Raw genomic sequence first — 23,886 nt, 5'->3', positions numbered from 1 at the left:
AGTTAAATCAAGAAGGAAAACAATCTTCCTTAGAAATCAGTGTTTGAAGATGAAGTTGCAATTGGATGACTTCCAAACGAGCAGCTTCCGGGAGACTGTTCGAGGAACGTTACACAGCGCCTCAAGCTGAAATTCTGCAGCTTAAAGACAATGTTCTCTAGACAGTATACTTATGAGCGAAGCTGGGCTCAGGACTGACACTGTGAGCCAAGCTGGGCTCAGGACTGACACTGTGAGCCAAGCTGGGCTCAGGAGTGACACTGTGAGCCAAGCTGGGCTCAGGACTGACACTGTGAGCCAAGCTGGGCTCAGGACTGACACTGTGAGCCAAGCTGGGCTCAGGACTGACACTGTGAGCCAAGCTGGGCTCAGGAGTGACACGGTGAGCCAAGCTGGGCTCAGGAGTGACACTGTGAGCCAAGCTGGGCTCAGGAGTGACACTGTGAGCCAAGCTGGGCTCAGGAGTGACACTGTGAGCCAAGCTGGGCTCAGGACTGACACTGTGAGCCAAGCTGGGCTCAGGAGTGACACTGTGAGCCAAGCTGGGCTCAGGAGTGACACTGTGCTCCAAGCTGGGCTCAGGACTGACACTGTGAGCCAAGCTGGGCTCAGCAGTGACACTGTGAGCCAAGCTGGGCTCAGGACTGACACTGTGAGCCAAGCTGGGCTCAGGACTGACACTGTGAGCCAAACTGGGCTCAGGACTGACACTGTGAGCCAAGCTGGGCTCAGGACTGACACTGTGAGCCAAGCTGGACTCAGGACTGACACTGTGCTCAAAGCTGGGCTCAGGACTGACACTGTGAGCCAAGCTGGGCTCAGGAGTGACACTGTGAGCCAAGCTGGGCTCAGGACTGACACTGTGAGCCAAGCTGGGCTCAGGAGTGACACTGTGAGCCAAGCTGGGCTCAGGACTGACACTGTGAGCCAAGCTGGGCTCAGGACTGACACTGTGAGCCAAGCTGGGCTCAGGAGTGACACTGTGAGCCAAGCTGGGTTCAGGAGTGACACTGTGAGCCAAGCTGGGCTCAGGACTGACACTGTGAGCCAAGCTGGGCTCAGGAGTGACACTGTGAGCCAAGCTGGGCTCAGGAGTGACACTGTGAGCCAAGCTGGGCTCAGGACTGACACTGTGAGCCAAGCTGGGCTCAGGACTGACACTGTGAGCCAAGTTGGGCTCAGGAGTGATACTGAGAATTAGCAATATGTCAGACATTATGGCAAGAAATGCAAGGCCTCACAGAGCGTGTTTGGTGACATTCTTAGAGGGAACACACACAGGTGCGCCACACAAGTGGCACACCTGACCATCAACGTGTGACCACGTTACTGTTCCTGTTGGACGTGGTGCTCGTGTTGGACTTGGTCTTACTGTTCCTGTTGGACGTGGTGCTCGTGTTGGACTTGGTCTTACTGTTCCTGTTGGACGTGGTGCTCGTGTTGGACTTGGTCTTACTGTTCCTGTTGGACGTGGTGCTCGTGTTGGACTTGGTCTTATTGTTCCTGTTGGACGTGGTGCTCGTGTTGGACCTGGTTTTATTGATCCTGTTGGACGTGGTGCTCGTGTTGGACCTGGTCTTATTGTTCCTGTTGGACGTGGTGCTCGTGTTGGACTTGGTCTTACTGTTCCTGTTGGACGTGATGCTCGTGTTGGACCTGGTCTTATTGTTCCTGTTGGACGTGGTGCTAATGCTCGTATTGGACGTGATGCTCGTGTTGACGTTGTTATAATGCTCGTGTTGACGTTGTTATAATGCTCGTGTTGGACGTGGTACAAATGGTAATGTTGGACGTGTTACTAATATTATTGTAGGACGTGGTGCTGATGGTAATGTTGGACGTAGATCTCATGTTAATGTTGGACGTGGCAATAATGCAAATTTTCGACGTAGTGTTAATGTTTATTTTCGACGTGGTGTTATTGTTCATTTTGGACTTGGGGCTAGGGTCCATGTTGGACATGGCACTAACTGTTCATGTTAAACGTTGTGCTAATGTTAATTTTTGATGTGGTATTAATGTTCATGTTGGACGTTGTACTAATGTTTGTGTTGGACGTGGTACTAATGTTAATGTTGGACGTAGTGCTAATGTTAATGTTGGAAGTGGTGCTAATGATGTTGGACGTGGTGTTAATATTAGGCATAGTGCTAATGGTAATGTTGGACGTGGTGCTAATGTTAATGTTGGACGTGGTGCTAATGTTAATGTTGGAAGTGGTGCTAATGATGTTGGACGTGGTGTTAATATTAGGCATAGTGCTAATGGTAATGTTGGACGTGGTGCTAATGTTATTGTTGGACATATTGCTAATCTTCTTTTTTATGCTATGTTCTTTTTGATACTAACGTGATACTAATATTTGAGTTGGACGTGGTGTTAGTGTTTGAGTTGGACGTCTTGCTACGCCACTTACGGGCTATTCATGCCCGTGCCACCTCTTGGGTGGCTTAATCTTTATCAATCAATCAATCAATCAGTTTTGCTACAGCATATGATAGATATATATAGTGCTAATGATTGTGTTGGACCTTGAATTTAAGTTATTGTTGGACGTGGTGCTAATGGTCATGTTGCGCTTAGAGGGCATTAGATTGTTTACTCAAAGTTGTTCAATGTCAACCAATGTTTTTGACTGGTTGTATATGAAAAGAGCTGCAATTCTTCCAAGTTTCAGTACTGTAGCGTAAATAGAAAGGGAGATTTTTTTTGTTTTTTTGTTTTTCAACGAATTTTACACATTTTCAAGTGTAAATAATAAAAAAACCACCTTTCAGATATAATTATTCTATGACACTTTTCTGACACATTAGCATATAATAAAGGATCGGTAGTTAGATATTTTCCAAAACATTTTTAGTTTTCCCTAATAGAAATTTTTAGTTCCCCCCCAAAAATTATGCAAATATATTATGTTTATTGCTATTATAAAATCAATAAATTAACTTAGGGAAAAAAGCTAACTACCGATTTTAGAGACATAGACTTTACATGCAAGGTGTAAGTTTCATGTAAATTGAATAAAAATTGAAAAAGTTATTTGAACATTTATGTTACTTGAAAATAAATATGAAAATAATAAAGTCTAAGGTGCTGCCATCTGTGGCTGAGGTTGACATCAACCAGTTTTCTCCAAAATTGGCATCCTTACAGATAGGCTTATGTGCAGTCTGGTGTATAAGTTTCATGTAAATCGTCCAATAAAAAAACAAAAAAAAAATACAAAACAAAAGCAAAAAAAAAACATTTTTTTTTAACTTAATTTTTTTTCTAATGAAACTAATTATAATATTTTTTTAATATATGCTATTGTGATAGCTGAAAGTCATAAATATGATTTCAGTTGACACTTGTGTTTGATAATCGTTGTTGACCATTTTGGAATAACTTTGACACCTACTTCAATATTTTTTTCTCCCTTCCTATTTGTGCTACGATGCTGAGACTTGGGCCAGATGAAACTCTTTTCATGTACAACTCGTCAAAAAAGTTTGATTGAAATCGAACCAGTTTTCATTTAATTAATTTTTGGGAAAATCTGATTATAATGCCTCCTTAGTGATAGTGAACTTGTTGGACGTGTTGCCAGTGATCACATTAGACGTTGTGCTAATGTATATATTGGACATTGAGCTAATGTTCATGTAGCACATGCTACAAATGCTCGTGTTGGATGTTGTGTTAATGTTCGTGGTGGATGTTGTGATAATCTTTGTGTTGGATGCTGTGCTAACGTTTGTGGTGGACGCTGTACTTATGTTTGTGTTGAATGTTGTACAAATGTTCTTGTTGAACGTTGTGCTAATATTCGTATTGGACGTTGAGCTAACGTCCATGTTAGACATTGTGATATTGTTCATGTTGGACGTTATGCTAACGTTCATGTTGGACGTTGTGCCAATGTTTGTGTTGAACATTGTTCTAACATTCGTGTTGGGTGATGTGCTGATGTCTGTGTTGGATGTTGTGCTAATGTTAGCTTTGGATGTTGTGCTAACGTTTGTGTTAGACGTTGTGCTAATGTTCGTGTTGGATGTTATGGTATAGTTCATGTTGAATTTGGTAAAGCTCAGAGTCCTGCCTGAAAAAGTCATTTTATTTGTGGTGTAGGAGAACATAGCAATGCCAACTACCTCAGACTCCTCTATATGTGAATTATTGTCAAGCATCTACATAATGGCTCTGGAGTGGTTGTGATGTAGGTGAGCGTGCATAATAAATATTTCCAGTGATGTAGAGGTTTGCCGGTGTTGCAGTGTGCTTATGTTGTTTAGCGAAAGATTTACACGTTAATTGGTCAGTCAGGTTAAGGCCAGTATTGGTTGGATGACCGTACAGGTAGTCTGACCTGTGACTAGGGGCACATCAGTATGCCTACCAGGTTTCCCATACCCAACAGAGGAATACCAGTATACTAACAATTATGCAGTAATTGAGTGTTTATAGTATGGAAGAATATAGTTATGATGTTACATATGTTTGGTGCTAGACGGTTTCCTCCTAGTGTGTGGGAGTAAACCTGAAGAATTTAACTTCACGATTGATTGACTATTCATATCCTGTCATATATGAATAGGAACCAATGTCTCTCGCAATGAATATTAAAATGTTTGGTGGGAAGAGCCCCGCCAAGTTGTTTGCACGTCAGTCTCTCACTCACTGTTGTTGACTCTCAGGTTGCTCGCTCGGAGGCGACCATCACCCCAAAGGAAGGAGAAGGACGGAGTCCCCCAGGACCCTTGCTGGTGACGCAGGACGTGGTGGGGACGCTTCTGGGGCAGGATTTCACTAGACGCCTCCCCAGCAGGAGCTCCACACAGATTGTGGTGGGAGCGTGGCTGGTGTTGGCCTTCATCGTGGGCACGGCTTACCGGGGCAACCTTACTGCCTTCCTCACTGTGCTCAAGTACCCGCCCAGACCAGAGAACCTCGAGCAGCTCATACAGACAGATGCAAGGTGGGTGCTGGCCCAGATCTGAGCTAACACGCTTATTGCTGCTTTGGAGATTCCATCATGTCTTATATATTAGTTATGACATATGTTATGTTCGATTACCGGTGTCTGTGTTACAGCCTTTTGTATTTTGTTGCTGATGTTTTACTCTCTGTCACGGTCTGGCCCTTAATATCCAGTCATAAGTTTGGCTGTGTCCCTGTGGGAACCGACCTGTGAGATTTATATTTATTTATTTTATATGAATTTATATAGAATTTATCTTTACGTTAATTTATATTTTTCGATAGCAATTTGTATGATGTTAAGTAGACTGTATTTCTGCAATAATCTCACAAATCGATCCACTACACATTAGGGGGGGGGGTTTATATTGAATTTATATATATGCAGCCAATCAAACTACAGTATTAAACTACATATATTAGTATACATTGAGGAGGTTCCTTATCTTATTACACAGCAAGCGTAGTCCACCAGATATAACTAGGATGTAGACACCATATTTCCTCGTGTGAGGCAGCTTCCGTCACCCAGTAACTGATACACAAAGTTTGCTTCCTCTTCTTGACCTGTCAAAGGCACTAGCTGTAAAGCCAGAATCCTAATATATGACAGCTGTATCAGAGAAAACACTGTATAATGAATCATAAAGACCAAGACCTTAATTACCTTTTTTTAAGAGGCTGTTCGCATTCAAACCTGTTCGCCCTATCTACTGACATTAATGGCCAAAAATGATTAGATAAACGGGTTTCGGCAAAACATTTTCCTTGATTAGGTTGACAGCGTGTTGATGATGGAAGACCTTTGGTTTCCATAGCACTTCCATAGCACAAGAGAAATTAACAGGAGTCGAATTTGCTCCCTGCGCCTCAGATCTAACAACAATGGCTGACCACTCCCTCACCACTGACGCCTCCCTCACTTTGTAGAGATGTCAGTAACTGATAGAAGGGTAACATTTACTTTATTTTGATTCTGATAATTAAATTAATTCAAACGAGATGTTTTATGATGGTAAAAGTCCAAAGACTAATGTATGTAAGAATAATTCCCAGCAGAATAGCTGGTGAATTTATAATAGTATGAGGCAATGATATCCCGTTTTCTATAGACGAAAAATTCCACTACAAGCTACATTTTCTATGGGTTAACTTCTGTATACAATGCAGCAATATTATCTGCAATTGCATTGATATTAGTAATTGGTGTCGGATTTTCCGACATAATTCCCCGGGGGCTGCTCACGGGTCGAAGTCCTATTTAGAACAGACGAACACCGATACTCCTCCTTCGAATTATTAGATTAATTTGTTGTTAGTAGTTAGTAATCACACATTTGTGTGTCTGTTCATACAGGACGGATGTCCCGTACTAGAGTTGTAGCGGTTAGAAGTCTAATGCGATTTCATTTCCTTCTTTACTCCTGAAAGGCTAAAATTCAAGCCTAAATACATATTATTTAACCCAGAAGACTGAATGTGATCAAGTACTACAGTCTAGTATGATTTAGGGACTGCAGTGAGATCAGTGACTTTAGATATAACTTGAAGCTTGTTCAGGTAACTGGTCACTGATATATAAACACTGAGGCCCATGGAATACATCTTGATTAAATAATAAATGTATCAAATCAGTCGTCAGATTTATTGGGGTTAAATTTAGTTAATTGATTCAGAAGATTGAATAGCTCATCATTAAAGTAAAGTATGGTTCTGAGACTGCAGTGGGTTCAGTGACATTGGTCGCAGTGACTTGTAGCTGGTTTAGGCTACTGTTCACTGATTTGCCACTGAGGCATCATGAACTCATCTTCAGCTTTAAATGATGATATTAACATCAACCTCTGTTGCTATAGTCAGCTGTAATCTCCTTAGTATAATGCTACTGGAGAAATATAATCAGGCATGGTTATGCCCTGATATTTAGTAGGGCTACCGATGAATCGATGGTAGTAGTCTGTCTCCACAAGGAGAGATATTTGGCATTTGATTTGCTCAAATTTACCTGCAGCTGCTTGTTATTAGCTTTCCAGGTCAGCATAATCAACTGGAGACTGTTGTGACAAATCTTCACATTTCTTGATCTGTCTTGTTAAGTGTCCTTTAAGACCTGCAAGGGTTCTTTTCATTCTCCCTGCATTATCTATATTGGCTAGTTGATAAGCCTTGTGGGGCTTGTACTTGGGCTGCCCATAATACTGAACAAGTACTGATGGTAGCCTAGGGTAAAATTCTGCACTCACTAGGCTGTAATCCTACCTCTACTAGAGGTTAGCACTTAAATTTAATACACATTATATATATACAATCATACACACTAATGATTTGAGTGATAAACCAGTGTCACTGGAAGTACCTTTAGGTTAGCTCTTCTATATCACCCTAGGATGGTATAGACACTAATTAATCACTCAAAGGTGTAATGATGATAAGTAAATTATTATATATACAACTCAACTCGAGGTGTTAAAAATTACACCCAAAATAGGGTCTGCACCATTCATTAATGGTGCTAGGTTGTTCAATATAGTACAACTAGACTATGGTAATAATGGGTCTAGGATGAATAATAAATAGTTCAACTAGTCAATGGTAATATCCTACCCTGTTGTGGGTTGGCAATTGGTAAATATTATATTGAGAACACTAGTGCAATATATATTAAATAATTTTCTCTTTTGGAGAAATAATATACACAATTATTGATGATAGCCTCTTAATTGCCTCTATGAAACTTCTAATATTATCAAGAAGTATTAAATATTATTAGTGACCTCGCAAAATTAACTCCACAAAATTTGTGGATAATCTCTCGCGAAATTAACACCACGAAATCCGTGAACAATCTCGGGAGGACACAGCCACTAATTTGGCTGGCTTCAATATAAGCGCTGTCACTTCACGGAATAACACTCCACCAAATATCTGTGGGGTGACCCTGAAACCGCTGATGAGGCTGGACTGAACTGAGGGGGGTCGTGGGCTAGCTCGAGGCAACGCCGCCGTCTTTGACTGGCTTTGTATAAATCACACTGCACTAGTATATTTAATGAATCCACTGGTTAACTGGTTCATCCGGTACTAAGATGACCAAATAATCTGTCATCCGACTCGAAGATGACCAATAATCTCAGTTCAAAGGACCAAATAATGCGATTCGAAGGACCATATAATGTGGGAACCGACCTGTGAGATTTATATTTATTTAATTTATATGAATTTATATAGAATTTTTATTTACGTTAATTTATATTTTTCGATAGCAATTTGTATGATGTTAAGTGGACTGTATTTCTGCAATAATCTCACAAATAGATCCACTACACATTAGAGGGGGGTTTATATTGAATTTATATATATGCAGCCAATCAAACTACAGTATTAAACTACATATATTAGTATACATTGAGGAGGTTCCTTATCTTATTACACAGCAAGCTTAGTCCACCAGATATAACTAGGATGTAGATACTAAATTTCCACGTGTGAGGCAGCTTCCGTCACCCAGTAACTGATACACAAAGTTTGCTTCCTCTTCTTAACCTGTCAAAGGCACAGCTGTAGAGCCAGAATCCTAATATATGACAGCTATATCAGAGAAAACACTGTATAATGAATCATAAAGACCAAGGCTTAATTACCTTTTTTTAAGAGACTGTTCACATTCTAACTGGTTCGCCCTATCTACCGACATTAATGGCCAAAAATGATTCGATAAACGGGTTTTGGCAGAACACTTTCCTTGATTATGTTGACAGCGTGTTGATGACGGAAAACCTTTGGTTTCCATAACACTTTGTCCAAGAGAAATTAACAGGAGCCGAATTTGCTCCCTGCGCCTCAGGTCTAACAACAATGGCTGACCACTCCCTCACCACTGACGCCTCCCTCACTTTGTAGAGATGTCAGTAACTGATAGAAGGGTAACATTTACTTTATTTTGATTCTGATAATTAAATTAATTCAAACGAGATGTTTTATGATGGTAAAAGTCCAAAGATTAATGTATGTAAGAATAATTCCCAGCAGAATAACTGGTGAATTTATAATAGTATGTGGCAATGATATCCTGTTTTCTATAGATGGAAAATTCCACTACAAACTACATTTTCTTTGGGTTAACTTGTGTATACAATGCAGCAATATTATCTGCAATTGCATTGATATTAGTAATTGGTGTCGGATTTTCCGACAGTCCCCCTAGGCTATTATTCCTGTCATATAGTTACACTTAATTTACTTGTTCGTCTAGGGATGTAGGATTGACGTTAGCCATCTAGTTAAACCAAGGAAAATTCCAACAGGAGCATAGAAACCTTTGAATAGAGTAACAAAAATAAATATATATTTACTAAAAGTAAATTCCTCTAATTGGTAAAATATTTAGTAGAAAACTCCTCATATCCTAATGAACTTCACACATGTACAGTAATCGTCAATCACCAATATGGTTTACCTTTCTCAAAGATCACAAGCAATATAGTAAACCTAAATACAATACTCTGACCCAATAATCGTAAGTTTCTTGAGCAACCACACATACCATTATTTTAACCATACACATATAAATATATTAATACACCTGGACACTCTCGCTATTTATCCCACTTAGTAGTACCTCAGACTACTCTAGGATCTCATGCAGCTTGATTAAATACAAAATTGTGGCATATCTGGCAAAATGTAACCCTCTAAAATCAAGGCCCTCAGTTAGCACATCCTCTCTTCGTCAAATCTCGTCGGCGTCTGCCTAGTTTTCCCACGTCACCAGCCTCTTGATACAAGATCTCTCATCATTTCTGACCACTCTCAATATATTCCATTTACCAGTACTCTAATTGGGAGTTATATAAATAAATTTATTTTTCCTTTGCAAAAGATTTACATACAATAAACATATACTCCAAAATAAACCTCTAACTCTCGGTACTCATTTCATGGGCTGAGTGTTATCAGTGACACACGACCACACAGCAGCCAGCTGTGACTGATACCGCCAGGAAACATATATCGACTTTTATGTAGCTTTCTCTCTTTTAGCTATATCGTTATGTAACCTAGCTGTTTCTACCAAAATATTTATACAGGAGACAAGGTTCGTAACATTCCTCTGAAACAATGGGAAAAAATTGAAATTTTCTGAAAGTCAATTTCACCTTTTTTTGTTATCATATTTTTACCAACTAAAAAAAGATTTCAATAATAAGTTTACCCAAGTTGTATATTAAAGTAATAAGCAGCATATGTACAACAATATATACAACTGTGTGCAAATGTATAACATAATCAACCCAGAGGTTTGAAATCAAGAAAGATCATCTGCTAATGTGTTAAATTTACCTAGAACATTTTTGATGACTACCTTATAATCTTGCAATAATAATGACCATTTTAATATTCTCTGATTTGACTTTTTCATATAAGAAATAAACGTTAAGGGATTGTGGTCTGTGAAAACGTCAACAGTATTGGCTGATACATAAAGGTTAAATTTCTTTACTGCCAATAATAATGATAAAGCCTCTTTCTCCACTGTTGAATAATTGTTTAGTAAATTTCTTAGAATAGCAATGTAATGGATGATCAATACTACCATCACATTCCTACATCAGTATCCCAGTCTGAAGCACCTATATATTCAGTTTAAAGGGTTTAGGGTAGTCAGGACTAGCTATAACTGGACCTGATGACATCATTCCTGTCAGTTTAGTAAATGCATCCTGACATTCCTGAGACAATTTAAACGTTACATTCTTACCTAACAAGTTTGTCAGAGAAGCTGCAATCACTGCAAAATTTTGTACAAAACTTCCTATTTTATGCACACATCATAATGTCATGCACACATCCCCAGATATCTTTGTATCTCTTTCTTGCTAGGTAATAGAGGCCAATTTATAATATGTATTTAATTCTTAAGTGGTAACTCCTTCCCGTTTCCAACTTCATATCATAAATAACACATTTGTGCACATTTACAGTTAGATTAGACTCCTTTAAGCATTTCAATAGTTTAGCTTAACCTTCTATATGGTCTTAACAGTTATTGTGATATATTACAATATCATCCAAGTAATCTTTACACTGTTGACTGATGTCTCTTAACACTAACTTATAATTTAATTGCTTTCCTTATTATGCACCCTATACCCATCCCGTGGGTGGTGGTGGTTGAAAGGGTTACAGAGGCACATAACGGGTTCAGGAACTGAACCCCATAGTTCATTTAGCTAAGCAAGTGACAATCTTTCGAAACTAGTTACACAATTGTTAATGCTATATACACATGTACATATATATACAATCATTTACACAACTACATATACATATCAATAATCTTTTTATATCACAAGTGATTGAAGAAAAGGCCACAACAGTCACTATACTAGGCACTTTACATTTATGTTGAGTCACACAGTTACCAGTCTTGCCCCACACCCACTCAATTTGGCGGCAGCTTTACAGTAAGCAAATTTTGGATACTTCGCTTAGAATTCTGACAGTACATCATTATGAATGAATTATTTACACATTTCTTAGACTCCATTGATGGTGTTATCTCTCAATTCCGCGATTTTTTCACATTCCATTACATAATGAGGCAAAGTATGCGAATAGTGCTGCTGACAGTTTACATTTAGTCATATCTATATCAACAGATGTTATAAACTCCCGGAGGTACTTGTAGCCGAGCCTAAGCCTAGCAGTGATAGCATCTAGAAGTCTGCTAACATTACTGGATGAACCATAGACGTGCAGTTCTTCCTGCATAATAGAATGATGATAGATGGAGCAATTGGTGTGAATTTCTCTTTGCCTCACGTCTACGAGATTTTGTTGATGTTCCCGGAATATTACTGCCCTCAGGCTGCTCAAAGGCAGTCCAAGATGGTAATCAATTCCCTCTTTACGAACAAAAGTCTTGGCCAACTCATCAGTTCTATCGTGCATTCGGAGACCAATATGGGAAGGAATCCACAGGAGACAAACTCTGACTCCATCATTGATTATTTCATTATATCTGTGTCTAGCTTCAGACACAAGGACATCACAGTTATGCCTTGTGGAGCTGAGGGCACTTAAGGATGACAAAGAGTCACTTACAATTAGCGTCTCAACTTTAGATTCATATACGCGCTCGAGTGCAAGGATTATGGCAACCAATTCTGTTTGAAGAGTGGAGGTCCAGTTATTAATACGTGCTCCACACTCATGGGAGAAGGAACCATCTCTGTCACAACAACCGTACTTCCCAGCTGCACCATAGACTGGGGTAAGGAGCCATCAGTGTAAATAATTTGGAAAAGGAAGCGCTCTCTGACTAAAGCATCAATTTGGCTTAAGGCATTGTACTTTGCTTCTGGACGAAGCAAAGTACAATGGGGGTTGTTCCATTGATTAAAGAACAACAGTAGTTGTTTTTTAATCAGCTTCTTGGGTGGGAAAGGTGGACAGTAATTTGAAAAGGAGTGATCTCCCATGGGGCAGGAAAGTGTCGTTGTTGCCTCTCTAGGTAGTGGTGTTGAATATTATACATTCTGAGTACAATGGCGGTTTTGGTAATCCATTTGGAAGGATGCAGACCGACTTCGCAATCTCAAAACCATCTAGCTTGTATCTTGTAACTATTACCATTGCCTAGCATCAAAACCTTACATTTGTCAGCATTAATCTGCATCGTCCAATCTTTTGACCATTTATATATTTTTGACCATTATATATTTATTAAGTTATATTAATGTATATAGTCATTTATATTTTACAATAATTTATATTTTTCAATAGCAAACTGTTTGATGTTTAAATTGGACTGTATGATTTTATATTCTCACAAATCCCTTTCTTTACACATTCTGGGGGGTTTATGGTTTATTTATGTAGTCATCAATATAAATTATTGGTTACTAGACATTCACTACAATATTACACTACATATATTTTTAACTAAGTGGGGAGGTGTTACGGCCCTCTCGGGACGCATCGGGGTTCTTAATCTGATGTTGTTAGAGGAAGATATATGTATCCGTTCCCAAGCCAGTAGTGGCTATCAAGGGATGAGATCCGTGACGCAAGTAACTTAAAAGGGAGTAGGGAAAGAAAGTTAAGAACTTAATATTATAATTAACACCATCACCGATTAAATATATAAAATAAAAGAGTGCACAAGGGGGAGGGGTATTAACACTTTACAAGGGGATTAATCCACAATCGATGTCTTCTGCTGAAGACGCTGGTGCCATAACTCTCGGTGCCGAGTCCTTGGTGCTTTCTTCGTGGCCTCACAACGAATTCTCCAAAGAAGTTGAGCCTACCCTGGCCACAGGTCAGCCAAAACACAGGTCCACTGGGGGCACCGCCGTGGAGGCCGTCAACCACACGTCCAGTTGGTCTGCTGGCAGGTTCTGAGCCAACAAGGCTGGTACGGCCACTCCACGAACGATAAAAGGGGAACGCCCTAGACAGGAGCCTCGTGTGACACCACAAATCACTCTCCTGTCTTCAGTACCCCAGTGGATGATCGTCTCCAACAGTCGGTCCCGGGTAAATCCTTTTACTGCCACTCCACTGGCAGGCTAACACACCACAGTGTTCTTCCGGGGGGACGACGTCACTACAGCTGCAGCAAAGTTCAAGGTATGGAGACTGGCTGCCTCGGGTAGACTGACTCCACTTCCATCACAGCAGTCCCAGGTCGGCTCTGTAAGCAGACACGTCATCAATAACTGGGACACTAAAACACCTCACTTACGGGCTCGGGCACAAACACCTGACGTATCCAGTCCATAGATGGCGCTGTCGTCGGAGTACCACCTCACCAGAGGTCAGGAGCGGCTGTGTTGTGAGCTGCACAGGACTGGAAACTGGCCCTTGTGGCTGGTACACCTTGTCCTCACCAGGTGTCGTCGTCCGTTTGGCGGGGGTTTCGGGAGCTGACCCACAGATGGCGTGGTCGTTACTGCTCCGTGCTCGGACGCTGGATCCGGGTTCGTAACAGGAGGCCTTACCTCTACATAGTGGGCCTAGCTCACCAGTTGTCAACAAGGATGATCACACCAAATAATCCTCGTTGTTGAGGCTGTCATCAACACCTGTATTGGTGTACTAGGTAACTAGTGTTAATTCTGCTTCCTCTTCAATTACAACTGTCAAAGGACACTCACAAATAATAACGGCAATCATAATATGACAGCTATATCAGAGGAAATATTGTAATGATTTATTATAAATCCAAGGAATATTTGCCTTGTTTTGTGTTTAGTTTCGTGTGCTAACCGGCATTCCTAAATGGAAACATTAAAGGCCAGTAATAAGCTAGATAGTATAGGAATCAGAAAAGACACCTCCCTTGATAGTTGATGAAGTTGTGTTGATATCGGGAGCACTTTACTTTCCATAACACAGTTGTCCAAGGGAGAATTATCGGAGCTTGATTTACCCCAGCGTGACTTGTTATTAAATTAAGTGGTGACTCACTGTGATCCTCCTCCCACTGATGCCTTGGTTGTTTTGTCCAGAGGTCAAGAAGTGGTGAAAAGAGGGCCTACATTTACTCTAGTTTGGTACTAGTAATTAAGTTGATTCAAGGGAAATGCCTTTCCGATGTTTACAGTCCAAAGACTGATGTATCAATGATGTTTCCCATTATTTGGCTGGTGAATTTAATAACATCATGTGGCAATGATATCTCGTTTTCTATGAGAGGAAATTTCCACTGTGCCACGTGTTCCATGATCGAATTTGCTTATAATAAAACGGCAGTAATATTAACTGCCTATTATAATAAATGCAAGTAAATGAAGTCCGTTTTTCCGACAAATAATCAATGAATAATACCTGATTTAGTTGACAAATAATACCATATCTCTTGATAAGAAAATGAAGATCTCACCACATTTTAAACTTTGTGTAGACAAAATTTCACTTTCTTGATCACAAACTCGTAATAAGAGTTCATTTTGTCTTGACAGGGTGGCGATGCATCCCGACATCTACCTCTACTTCTATAACTTCTACAAGCAGTCCAACTCTACCTTGTTCAGGGCCGTGGCTGCCCGCACCTACGTTGCCGCCTCCCACGCCGACGGACTCCAACAAGCCATCAAGGAAAAGTATGTTTCAATATTTGTTAGCACGCGATGCTTTCATTCACTCACACTCTGTATATGTCTTCCGGTGTTCACTAACACTTTATATGTGTGTGTTCTAGTGTTCACTCACACTCTGTATATGTGTTCCGGTGTTCACTAACACTTTATATGTGTGTGTTCTAGTGTTCACTCACACTCTGTATATGTGTTCAGGTGTTCACTCACACTTTGTATATGTGTTCTGGTGTTCACTCACACTTTGTATATGTGTTCCAGTGTTCACTCACACTTTGTATATGTGTTCCAGTGTTCACTCACACTTTGTATATGTGTTCCAGTGTTCACTCACACTTTGTATATGTGTTCCAGTGTTCACTCACACTTTATATGTGTTCCAGTGTTCACTAACACTTTATATGTGTGTGTTCTAGTGTTCACTCACACTTTGTATATGTGTTCCAGTGTTCACTCACACTTTATATGTGTTCCAGTGTTCACTAACACTTTATATGTGTGTGTTCTAGTGTTCACTCACACTCTGTATATGTGTTCCGGTGTTCACTCACACTTTGTATATGTGTTCCGGTGTTCACTCACATTTTGTATATGGGTTCCGATGTTCACTCACATTGTATATATGTGTTCCAGTGTTCACTCACACTTTGTATATGTGTTCCAGTGTTCACTCACACTTTGTATATGGGTTCCGATGTTCACTCACATTGTATATATGTGTTCCGGTGTTCACTCACACTCTGTATATGTGTTGCGAGTAGTAGGGATGGCGGCGCAGCGACGATTTTTTTTTAAATCGTACCTGAGGTCTTAAGGATTTCTTATGGGGAAAATTCAAGGCAAAAATCGTACTTGAGTTCTTAAAGGGTTCTTATGAGGGAAATTGAAAATAGTTTTAGAGTTCATAGAAGTTTGTTAAGAAAATCTTATAGAAAAATTCAGGGGCAAAGTCCGCTCTCATCTTTTTTAAAAATATACTCTACGTTCAATTATTGCTTTTTTGCAAAATCACTCATATGTTCTTAAAGGATTCTTATGGGGAAAATTCAGACCAAAATTCACTCATACGTTCTTAAAGAGTTCTTATGGGAGAAATTCAAACTTTTTCCGAGTTCAGTTTTAGGAAAATAGTTCATAAGATCATAGAAGTTTATTTACGAGTTTAAGACCAAAATAATTCACAAAGACCATTTTCAGATAATATTGTCATAGAAGTTTTGTTAAGGAAAATAGACATCTTAGCAGTAAGTTTTAGTTTTTATAGTCATATACTGCGATTTCACCTGTAAAAGACCCAAATTATTGAGAGACCATTTGGAGACCGAATTTTATTAGAGACCATTTTCAGACCGATTTTCATCAGAGTCCAGTAAAAGACCGAAAATTAGTCAGAAACCAGTTGAAGACCGAAATTAATCAGAGTCAGTTTTAAGACCGATTTTCATCAGAGACCAAAAAATAGTCAGAGTCCATTTACGACCAAAATATTTCAGAGTTTTACTTGCACCTGCACTCTTAAAGAGTTCTTATGGAGGAAATTCAAATATTGTCAGAGTCCAGTTAAAGACCAAAATGAGTAAGAGTCCAGAAAAAAGGCCGAAATTTAACAGACACCAGTAGAAGACCAAATTTCATCAGATATCATTTTCAGACCAATTTTCATCAGAATCCAGTTGAAGACCGAAATATGACAGAGACCATTTTCAACCCAAAAAATATTCAGAGTCCGTTTTAGGATCAAAATTTGTCAGAGTCCAGTTGTGGACCGAAACGAGACAGAGTTCAGCTGTAAGACCAAATATTAGTCAGAGTCTAGTAAAAAAAAAAAACAAATTTATCAGAGATCAGCTGTAAGACCGGAATTTAACAGAGTCCAGTAGAAGTCCAAAATTATGATGGAGTCCATTAAGACCAAAATTTGTCAGAAACCGCGTTTATTAGTATAGTTTCGTTACCAATAGCCCAATTTTAAACAGTCATATTTCAGACGTAGTACAATAAATCAAAACAATTACCAAACTCTAGCTCATTGTAATGGGACTGAATCTTACGTTTAATGAATCTTTCCTACCCTCCTACTTCTTCGCTCAAAACCCCAGCTTAACACTGCAACAGTTCAGTATGACCCCCCTCACTGAACTGCCGCGAATATAAACTGAATATTAAATGAGGAGGGCACAGCAAGAATAGGGGTTATTAATTTATAACTAATAATTAATAACTCATTAATGATTGTGTCTATCACCGATCCCCCAGAAAGGCAAGGAATCAGTAATCATGGAACTCCCGGGTCGTAGGAACTTCAGTAATAAATCTTGGGAATTAGTTTGTATAATTTACTTTGCTTATTTAAATCCAAGGGCAACTGTAATATCCATTAAGTGGAGGAGAACATGGGGGTTTCCAAATACCACACATATATATACCGCAATTTATTTATTTATTTATTTAGTTATGCATATACAAGAAGGTACATTGGGAATGTGAGGATACATAAAATGATGATTACAGTCTTGTAAAGCCACTAGTACATGCAGCGTTTCGGTCAGGTCCTTAATCTAAGAAAATTTTAAGTAGGTAAATACTTGCAAAATTTATAAAAAAAATTATAACAGTTACATGGCAAGAAGAAAAAAAAATAGAGAAAATTGTAGGTACAGTATATTAAAGCACATAGGTAGCTAAGATTGATTGCAATGACGGCTTGAATGGTAGTTGAAAAAAATTGGTAGGCACAATACAGCATATGGCTAGCACATAAAAGAAGACAGCAATGAACACAATGATAAGGTTGTTTGGGTTAAATACATAAAAATTAGGAGATTGGGTAACACTAGGTACAGAGCAAATTTAAAGCTCAATGTAGGAAACTAAGAAGATGAAATTAGGTACTTTTTGGTTTTGCTTTTAAATAAGGCAAAAGTTTTACAGTTTTTCAATTCATTAGGGAGTGAGTTCCATAGACTAGGTCCCTTAATTTGCATAGTGTTTACACAGATTAAGTTTGACCCTGGGGATATCAAAGAGATATTTATTTCTGGTGTGGTGATAATGGGTCCTATTACATCTGTCCAGGAAGAGTTTCCGAGCATGGTTTGCATTTAAGAACAGGGTTTTGTAAATGTAGTTGACACAGGAGAATGTGTGGAGGGAGTTAATATTTAGCAAGTTTAGAGATTTAAACAAGGGAGCTGAGTGTTGTCTGAAAGCAGAGTAGTTATTATTCTGATAGCAGATTTTTGCTGCGTGATGATGGGCTTAAGGTGGTTTGCAGTGGTAGACCCCCATGCACAGATACCATAATTAAGATAGGGGTAGATAAGTGCATAATATAGTGATAGGAGAGCAGAGTTAGGAACATAATATCTGATTTTGGAGAGTATACCAACTGTCTTAGAGACTTTCTTGGTTATGTGTTGAATGTGGGTGCTGAAGTTGAGTCTAGGAATAGGCCAAGAAACTTGCCATCATTTTTATTACTGATGTTAATGTTGTCTATCTGTAGCTGAATTGGATTTGATGATTTGCTTCCAAATAAGATGTAGTAAGTCTTTTCGATGTTTAATGTTAGTTTGTTCGTTGACATCCATAAGTGGACTTTTTTTAATTTATTATTCACAACATTATTTAGTGTATGTGGGTTGAGGTCTGAATAGATAAGGGTAGTATCGTCAGCAGACAATATAGGTTTGAGAATATTAGAGACATTAGGCAGATCGTTTATATATATAGGAAATAGAAGAGGTCCTTAGATACTGCCCTGTGGCACTCCAACGGTAATTGGTAGAGTGGAAGTAGTTGTATCATTGATGGTTACATATTGGTGTCTGTCACTAAGATAGGATCGGATGTAGTCAAGGGCAAGGCCTCGGATTCCATAATGCTGGAGTTTAAGTAAGAGGTAGTTGTGATTAACAGTATCAAAGGCTTTTCTTAGGTCAATGAAGAGTCCAATCGGAAACTCATTTTTGTCAAGGTCTGAGTAGATACGTCAAAGAGACTAATGATTGCATCGTTGGTGCTCTTTTGGGACCGGAAGCCAAACTGGCAGGGGCTGAGTATGTCGAATTTTACGAGGTAGGAATAGAGCTGTTTGTAAATAATTTTTTCAAATATTTTTGATAGAATGGGTAGATTTGATATTGGCCTATAATTGTTTATGTCCGCCGGATTCCCTCCTTTATGGACTGGCGTTACTCTTGCTTTTTTAAGGATATCAGGGAAGGTGTGACACTCTATAGATTTGTTGAACAGTAGGGCTATGGGTGGGGCAAGGGCATGGGAGGCTCTCTTGTATACAATGGACGGAATTTCACTGGTGTTCCCTGCCTTGGTTTTCAGAGAGTGTATGATGGACACATCTGCCGGGCTGATTGGTGAAAGGAGAAGAGTTTGGATAGCTGCCTGAGAGATATGTGTTAATATGTGTCTGAATTTGTGGGATTTTACTGGCAAGATTAGCACCAACCGATGAAAAGAAACTATTAAATTCATTTGCCATTTCTAAATCAGTTGACGGTATATCCCCATCCTTGTAGAGCTTTATTTGGTTATGTGAGTGTTGTTTAGTTCCTAGGATACTAGAGATTATTTTCCAAATGCTTTTCATGTTGCCTTTTGCTTCATTGAATCTATTCACATAATATGCAAGTTTTGCCTTTCTTATGATACTGGTAAGCATTGATGAGTACCTTTTAGCTACTTCCTTTGAAACTAGGCCAATCCTAAGTTTCTTTTCATATTCATGTTTCTTGTTGATTGAGTTGAGAATGCCACTCGTGAGCCATGGATTGTTTAATCTTTTGTCAGTTACTTGCTTGGTAAGAAGGGGACAATGAAGGTTGTAGAGGCTTAGAGTTTTGGAGAGGAAGAGGTTAGCTAATGAATTTATATCATGGGTATTATTGAATTCAGAATCCCAGTTAATATTGTGAAGTGCATCTGTAAGATTGCCTGAAGCTGATTCACTGTGTAGCCTAAATGAAAGTTTCTTGCTTTTTGGTGGTGTTATGTCCATGTTTGCTATGAGAAAGGTAGGATAGTGGTCAGTTGTTCTGTCGTAGATTATACCAGATACAAGGGGAGCTGTTATGTTTGTCCATATGTGGTCCAAGGTAGTGGCTGATGTTTGAGTGACTCGGGTAGGTTTGGTGATTGTGGGGATTAGCATACAGGAGTTCATGCTGTTAAGGAAATAGTCAACTTGAGAGCAATTTTGTTGACCCAGGTCAATATTAAAGTCTCCTCCCAGAATGATGTGGTTTTTGTTGAGATTGTTGTTTATAATAAGATTCCTTAGGTTGTCTGAGAAAGAAGCTATGTTAGTATTGGGAAATCTATAGATGGCTCCAATAGTCAAAGAGGATTTAAGGGATTTAATTGTAAACTGAGCAAAAGTATATTCACAGTAGTCATCTCTGTCACTAATAACACTGTTGCAGATAAATGTATCACGGTAATATATAGCTGTGCCACCACCTTTTTTATTAGGCCTACAGTTATGAATGGCTTTATAACCAGCTAAGTTGTAGAGTTGGGTATAGTCTTTATTTAGCCAAGTTTCTGTTTAAATAATGAACGATAAGTTAGTACCTAGTGCTGTTAGTAATGCATTTAAATCGTCAAAATGTTTACCAAGTGATCTAACGTTTTGGTTGTAAACTGATAGACAGGTGCTATTTTGGAGTTTGTCTTTAGCCTGGTGTGCTGTGAAATACTTGCAATAATGATGATCAATGTGCTGGTTGGTGTAGATATGAGACAGAAGATTTTGATCAGGATCAATATCAGTGTGCATAGAGATGCAGAGGGATCACGATACAAGATACACGATAAAGCAAAACACAAGAATAGAAGCAAATACAATAAAATAGTAACAATTTAGAAGTAAAATAAAGATCCAATAGATAGCCAGGGAGGACACAGAAGTTACATAAAATAAAAAACAAAAAAATCAGTAGAGACTGACAATATAAATGTAAAATAAAAAAATAATAAGAAAAATAATAATCATAAAGTAAAATGATCTTGAAGATAATTAGCTTAGTAATGGTTAATTAAAATCCTATAATTGGTATGAACCCAAGAAAACAAAGTGAGCTCAAATATATAATTCCGAGAGAGAAAAAAAAGAAAAAGAGATGACATTTAAATCTAATTAAATCTTGAAATTTACTCTAATATAAATCTAAGTGTAAAAATAAACAGGGTGAGAGTATATTCATGTGGAATGATTTTACTATGATACTGAGGTAGATGCTTATATAAACAATTATACTATTAATTAAGTGCAATAAATGATTACAAGAAACAAATACCAAGTTACTTTAAGTAACGGTAATAAAAAGCCCGAGGTTTAGTAACAAGGGGATTAACTAAGACCAAATAATTAAGAGTAAAACACAGGCAAAGATGACAAAGAAAAAATAAGAATAAAAATAAAAAACCTTTGGAAAGGAAAGGCAGAGCTTAAGTACACTTTGGTTGTATGTGAGACTACAAATTATGTTCTGGTAATTCAGCTGTTATCCCACAGTCACATTCGCTGGCCAGGCCTTGGACTGAGAGGATGTGCGCGCCTCCTCTCCCTCTTTGGGTCAAGTCCCTCGTCCCCAACCTTGTGTTGTGATAGCCAGGGCGGTATCGTCACAATACTACTGTGCTGCTAAGTGTTTCAACACTGTTGCATAAGTCACTAGTATCAAGGGAACCCTAGAGTGAACTAGTGAGTGGCGCCTGAGGTCGAAGGCAGGCCAGCCTGCCCCCTCCGCTCCCTTAGGGGAAGCCTACCAAACATTAGTTTGATGCAGCATTGCTGGTGCTAATAACACAGCATCACCTGTACAGTGTACCTGGGACTCACTGTAAGACTCTAGCAAGAACCACAGGGCATCTACAGCGTCAGGCAACAAACAGCAAGGAGAGTTGTGGGATCGTAATCTGTCCCCCACGGACCTCTGACCATTGCGGTTAGAGCGCTGACCCAACGGTCCCCCCTATCCCTTCCCTGGCGGGAGGTTGACACCCGCCAACACTACAATGATGCCAGCTTTGTACAGAGCACCTGTACACTCCTAGTTATAAGACTTATCTTCCCCACTTTCTCTTATTCTTCTCATTTCGCCATTTCAACAGGTCAAGTGGAACGGTCCAGTGGCCCATGCGGTTACCTGTAAAATCTGGGGGGCCACTTGACTTGGGCATCTGTTCACCCTTGTAGCAGGGTTAGGCTGTCTTAGGGGACATTCTGTCCACACATAGGAGAACAAGTCACTGAGGGCTACCCTCTGCGAGTCCCAACCAACCAAGTGGAATATCCAAGTGTTTATCCAAGTCGTCTGAGCACTCTCCAACCCACTGAGAGTGCTCTTCCCCTCAGAGCAGGTTTATGACTGTTGGTGCTGATGACTGGTAAGGCTTGCTGCTTGCCCTGCCATTTGTCATGTTATTCATCAGCACATGGTTATAAATGGTATTAACCAGGTATCGGACGAGGTTAGAGCAACAATTCATGCCGCCTGAAGAAGCAGGTATGGAGGAGGTAGCTGCTGGACCCTCAGGGCTCTCCCCTACCATGACCAGTGACACTGTCACCCCACCACCCAGTGATGGGTTTGTGGAGGTGCTAAGTAAGAGCCAGAGAAGGAAACAAGGGAAACAGAAGCCTGGTGAACAACAGGGTGGAAGGCGTCCGATAGCACCAAGGAGCGAGTACACACGTCTGACCTTCCCTAAAGGCACGAGTGTGGCTGACAGGATTGTGTGGAGTAAGAAACTGAGCGTGGTGTACCCACCTGGCTCTGCAGGCGTGCTTCGTCCACATGTCAACTCTCCATATGTGTATGTTTCAAGAGAGAAGCAGCAGGTTGTGGAGGCTCTTCTACAAGGGAAAATAGGTGATGTAAAGCTCTCCCCTCTAGATAATCCAACACGGAACAAGAAGATGGATGAATACCTAGTCTACAGGTACAGTCACAGGTATCCACTAGAGTGGGCCTATGAATTAGACGGGGTACACAGAGCACGAAGATTGACCAAGAATGGTAAGCCTACTGATCAAATAATCATAGTCTGGAAAAAGCCTGATCCGCCACCTGACCAGTATTGGTTTGGTGGGTTGTATGCGCCCCCCAGCACGTTCAGGGTGTGGGAGCCGAACCCTGTGGAGTGTTACGAGTGCTGTGGCAGTGGCCACATAGCTAAGTACTGCTTCTGCCCCACACCCAAGTGTGCTCTCTGTTCCGGTCCTCATCCACTGAAGGACTGTCAGTATAAGAAGACCAGAGACCAAAGAAAGCAGGAACAGGAGCAACAGAACACTGCAACAGAAGCAGGACAACATCCTGAATCTGTGGCTCCGTCTAAACCGCCGCTGAAGTGTTTCAGATGTGGTATGGAGGGAGTCACCATCTGGCACTCAGACTGTACCAAACGGCCAGCCTCCCTTGGCACAAGGAGGCAAGTGCCCGAGACACAACAAGTGCCTACTGATGCCGGCTCTAGTACTGTTGACCCATCCCATAGTGGTGACAGTACAAGCAACGCCCCTGACAACACACAACAGCCTGATACAACAGTTAAAGAACAGTTGGCAACCTTGCAAGCACAGGTAGCTGAACTGACTGAAATTATACAGGCGCTACGTCAGGCTCCTTCACAAGAGATACAGCAGCCTCTATGCAGCTGTGTCACAGCCGTGGCCCGCGCTGGTAAAGGTTCCTGTGGTGGTGGTGGCGGCGGCGGCGGCAGCAGCAGCGGCGGCGGCGGCGGCGGCGGCGGCGGCGGCGGCGGCAGCAGCAGCAGCAGCAGCAGCAGCAGCAGCAGC

The 23,886-nt window shown here is 40.2% G+C and overlaps 1 protein-coding gene across 1 annotated transcript in view; it reads left to right on the top strand.

The window, feature by feature from the left end:
- Positions 1-23,886, top strand: part of LOC123772729 (uncharacterized) — a 50,049-nt gene that overhangs the window by 7,499 nt on the left and 18,664 nt on the right. Inside the window, exons 3-5 of the mRNA XM_069303678.1 lie at positions 4,677-4,957; positions 14,928-15,068; positions 22,545-22,673. Of these exons, the coding sequence (XP_069159779.1) occupies positions 4,677-4,957; positions 14,928-15,068; positions 22,545-22,673 (551 nt within the window). The remainder of the gene's footprint in view (positions 1-4,676; positions 4,958-14,927; positions 15,069-22,544; positions 22,674-23,886) is intronic.

This window comes from Procambarus clarkii, chromosome 50 (assembly GCF_040958095.1).
Source record: "Procambarus clarkii isolate CNS0578487 chromosome 50, FALCON_Pclarkii_2.0, whole genome shotgun sequence".
Lineage (NCBI taxonomy): Eukaryota > Metazoa > Arthropoda > Malacostraca > Decapoda > Cambaridae > Procambarus > Procambarus clarkii.
This window is presented reverse-complemented; position numbering and strand designations above follow the sequence as displayed.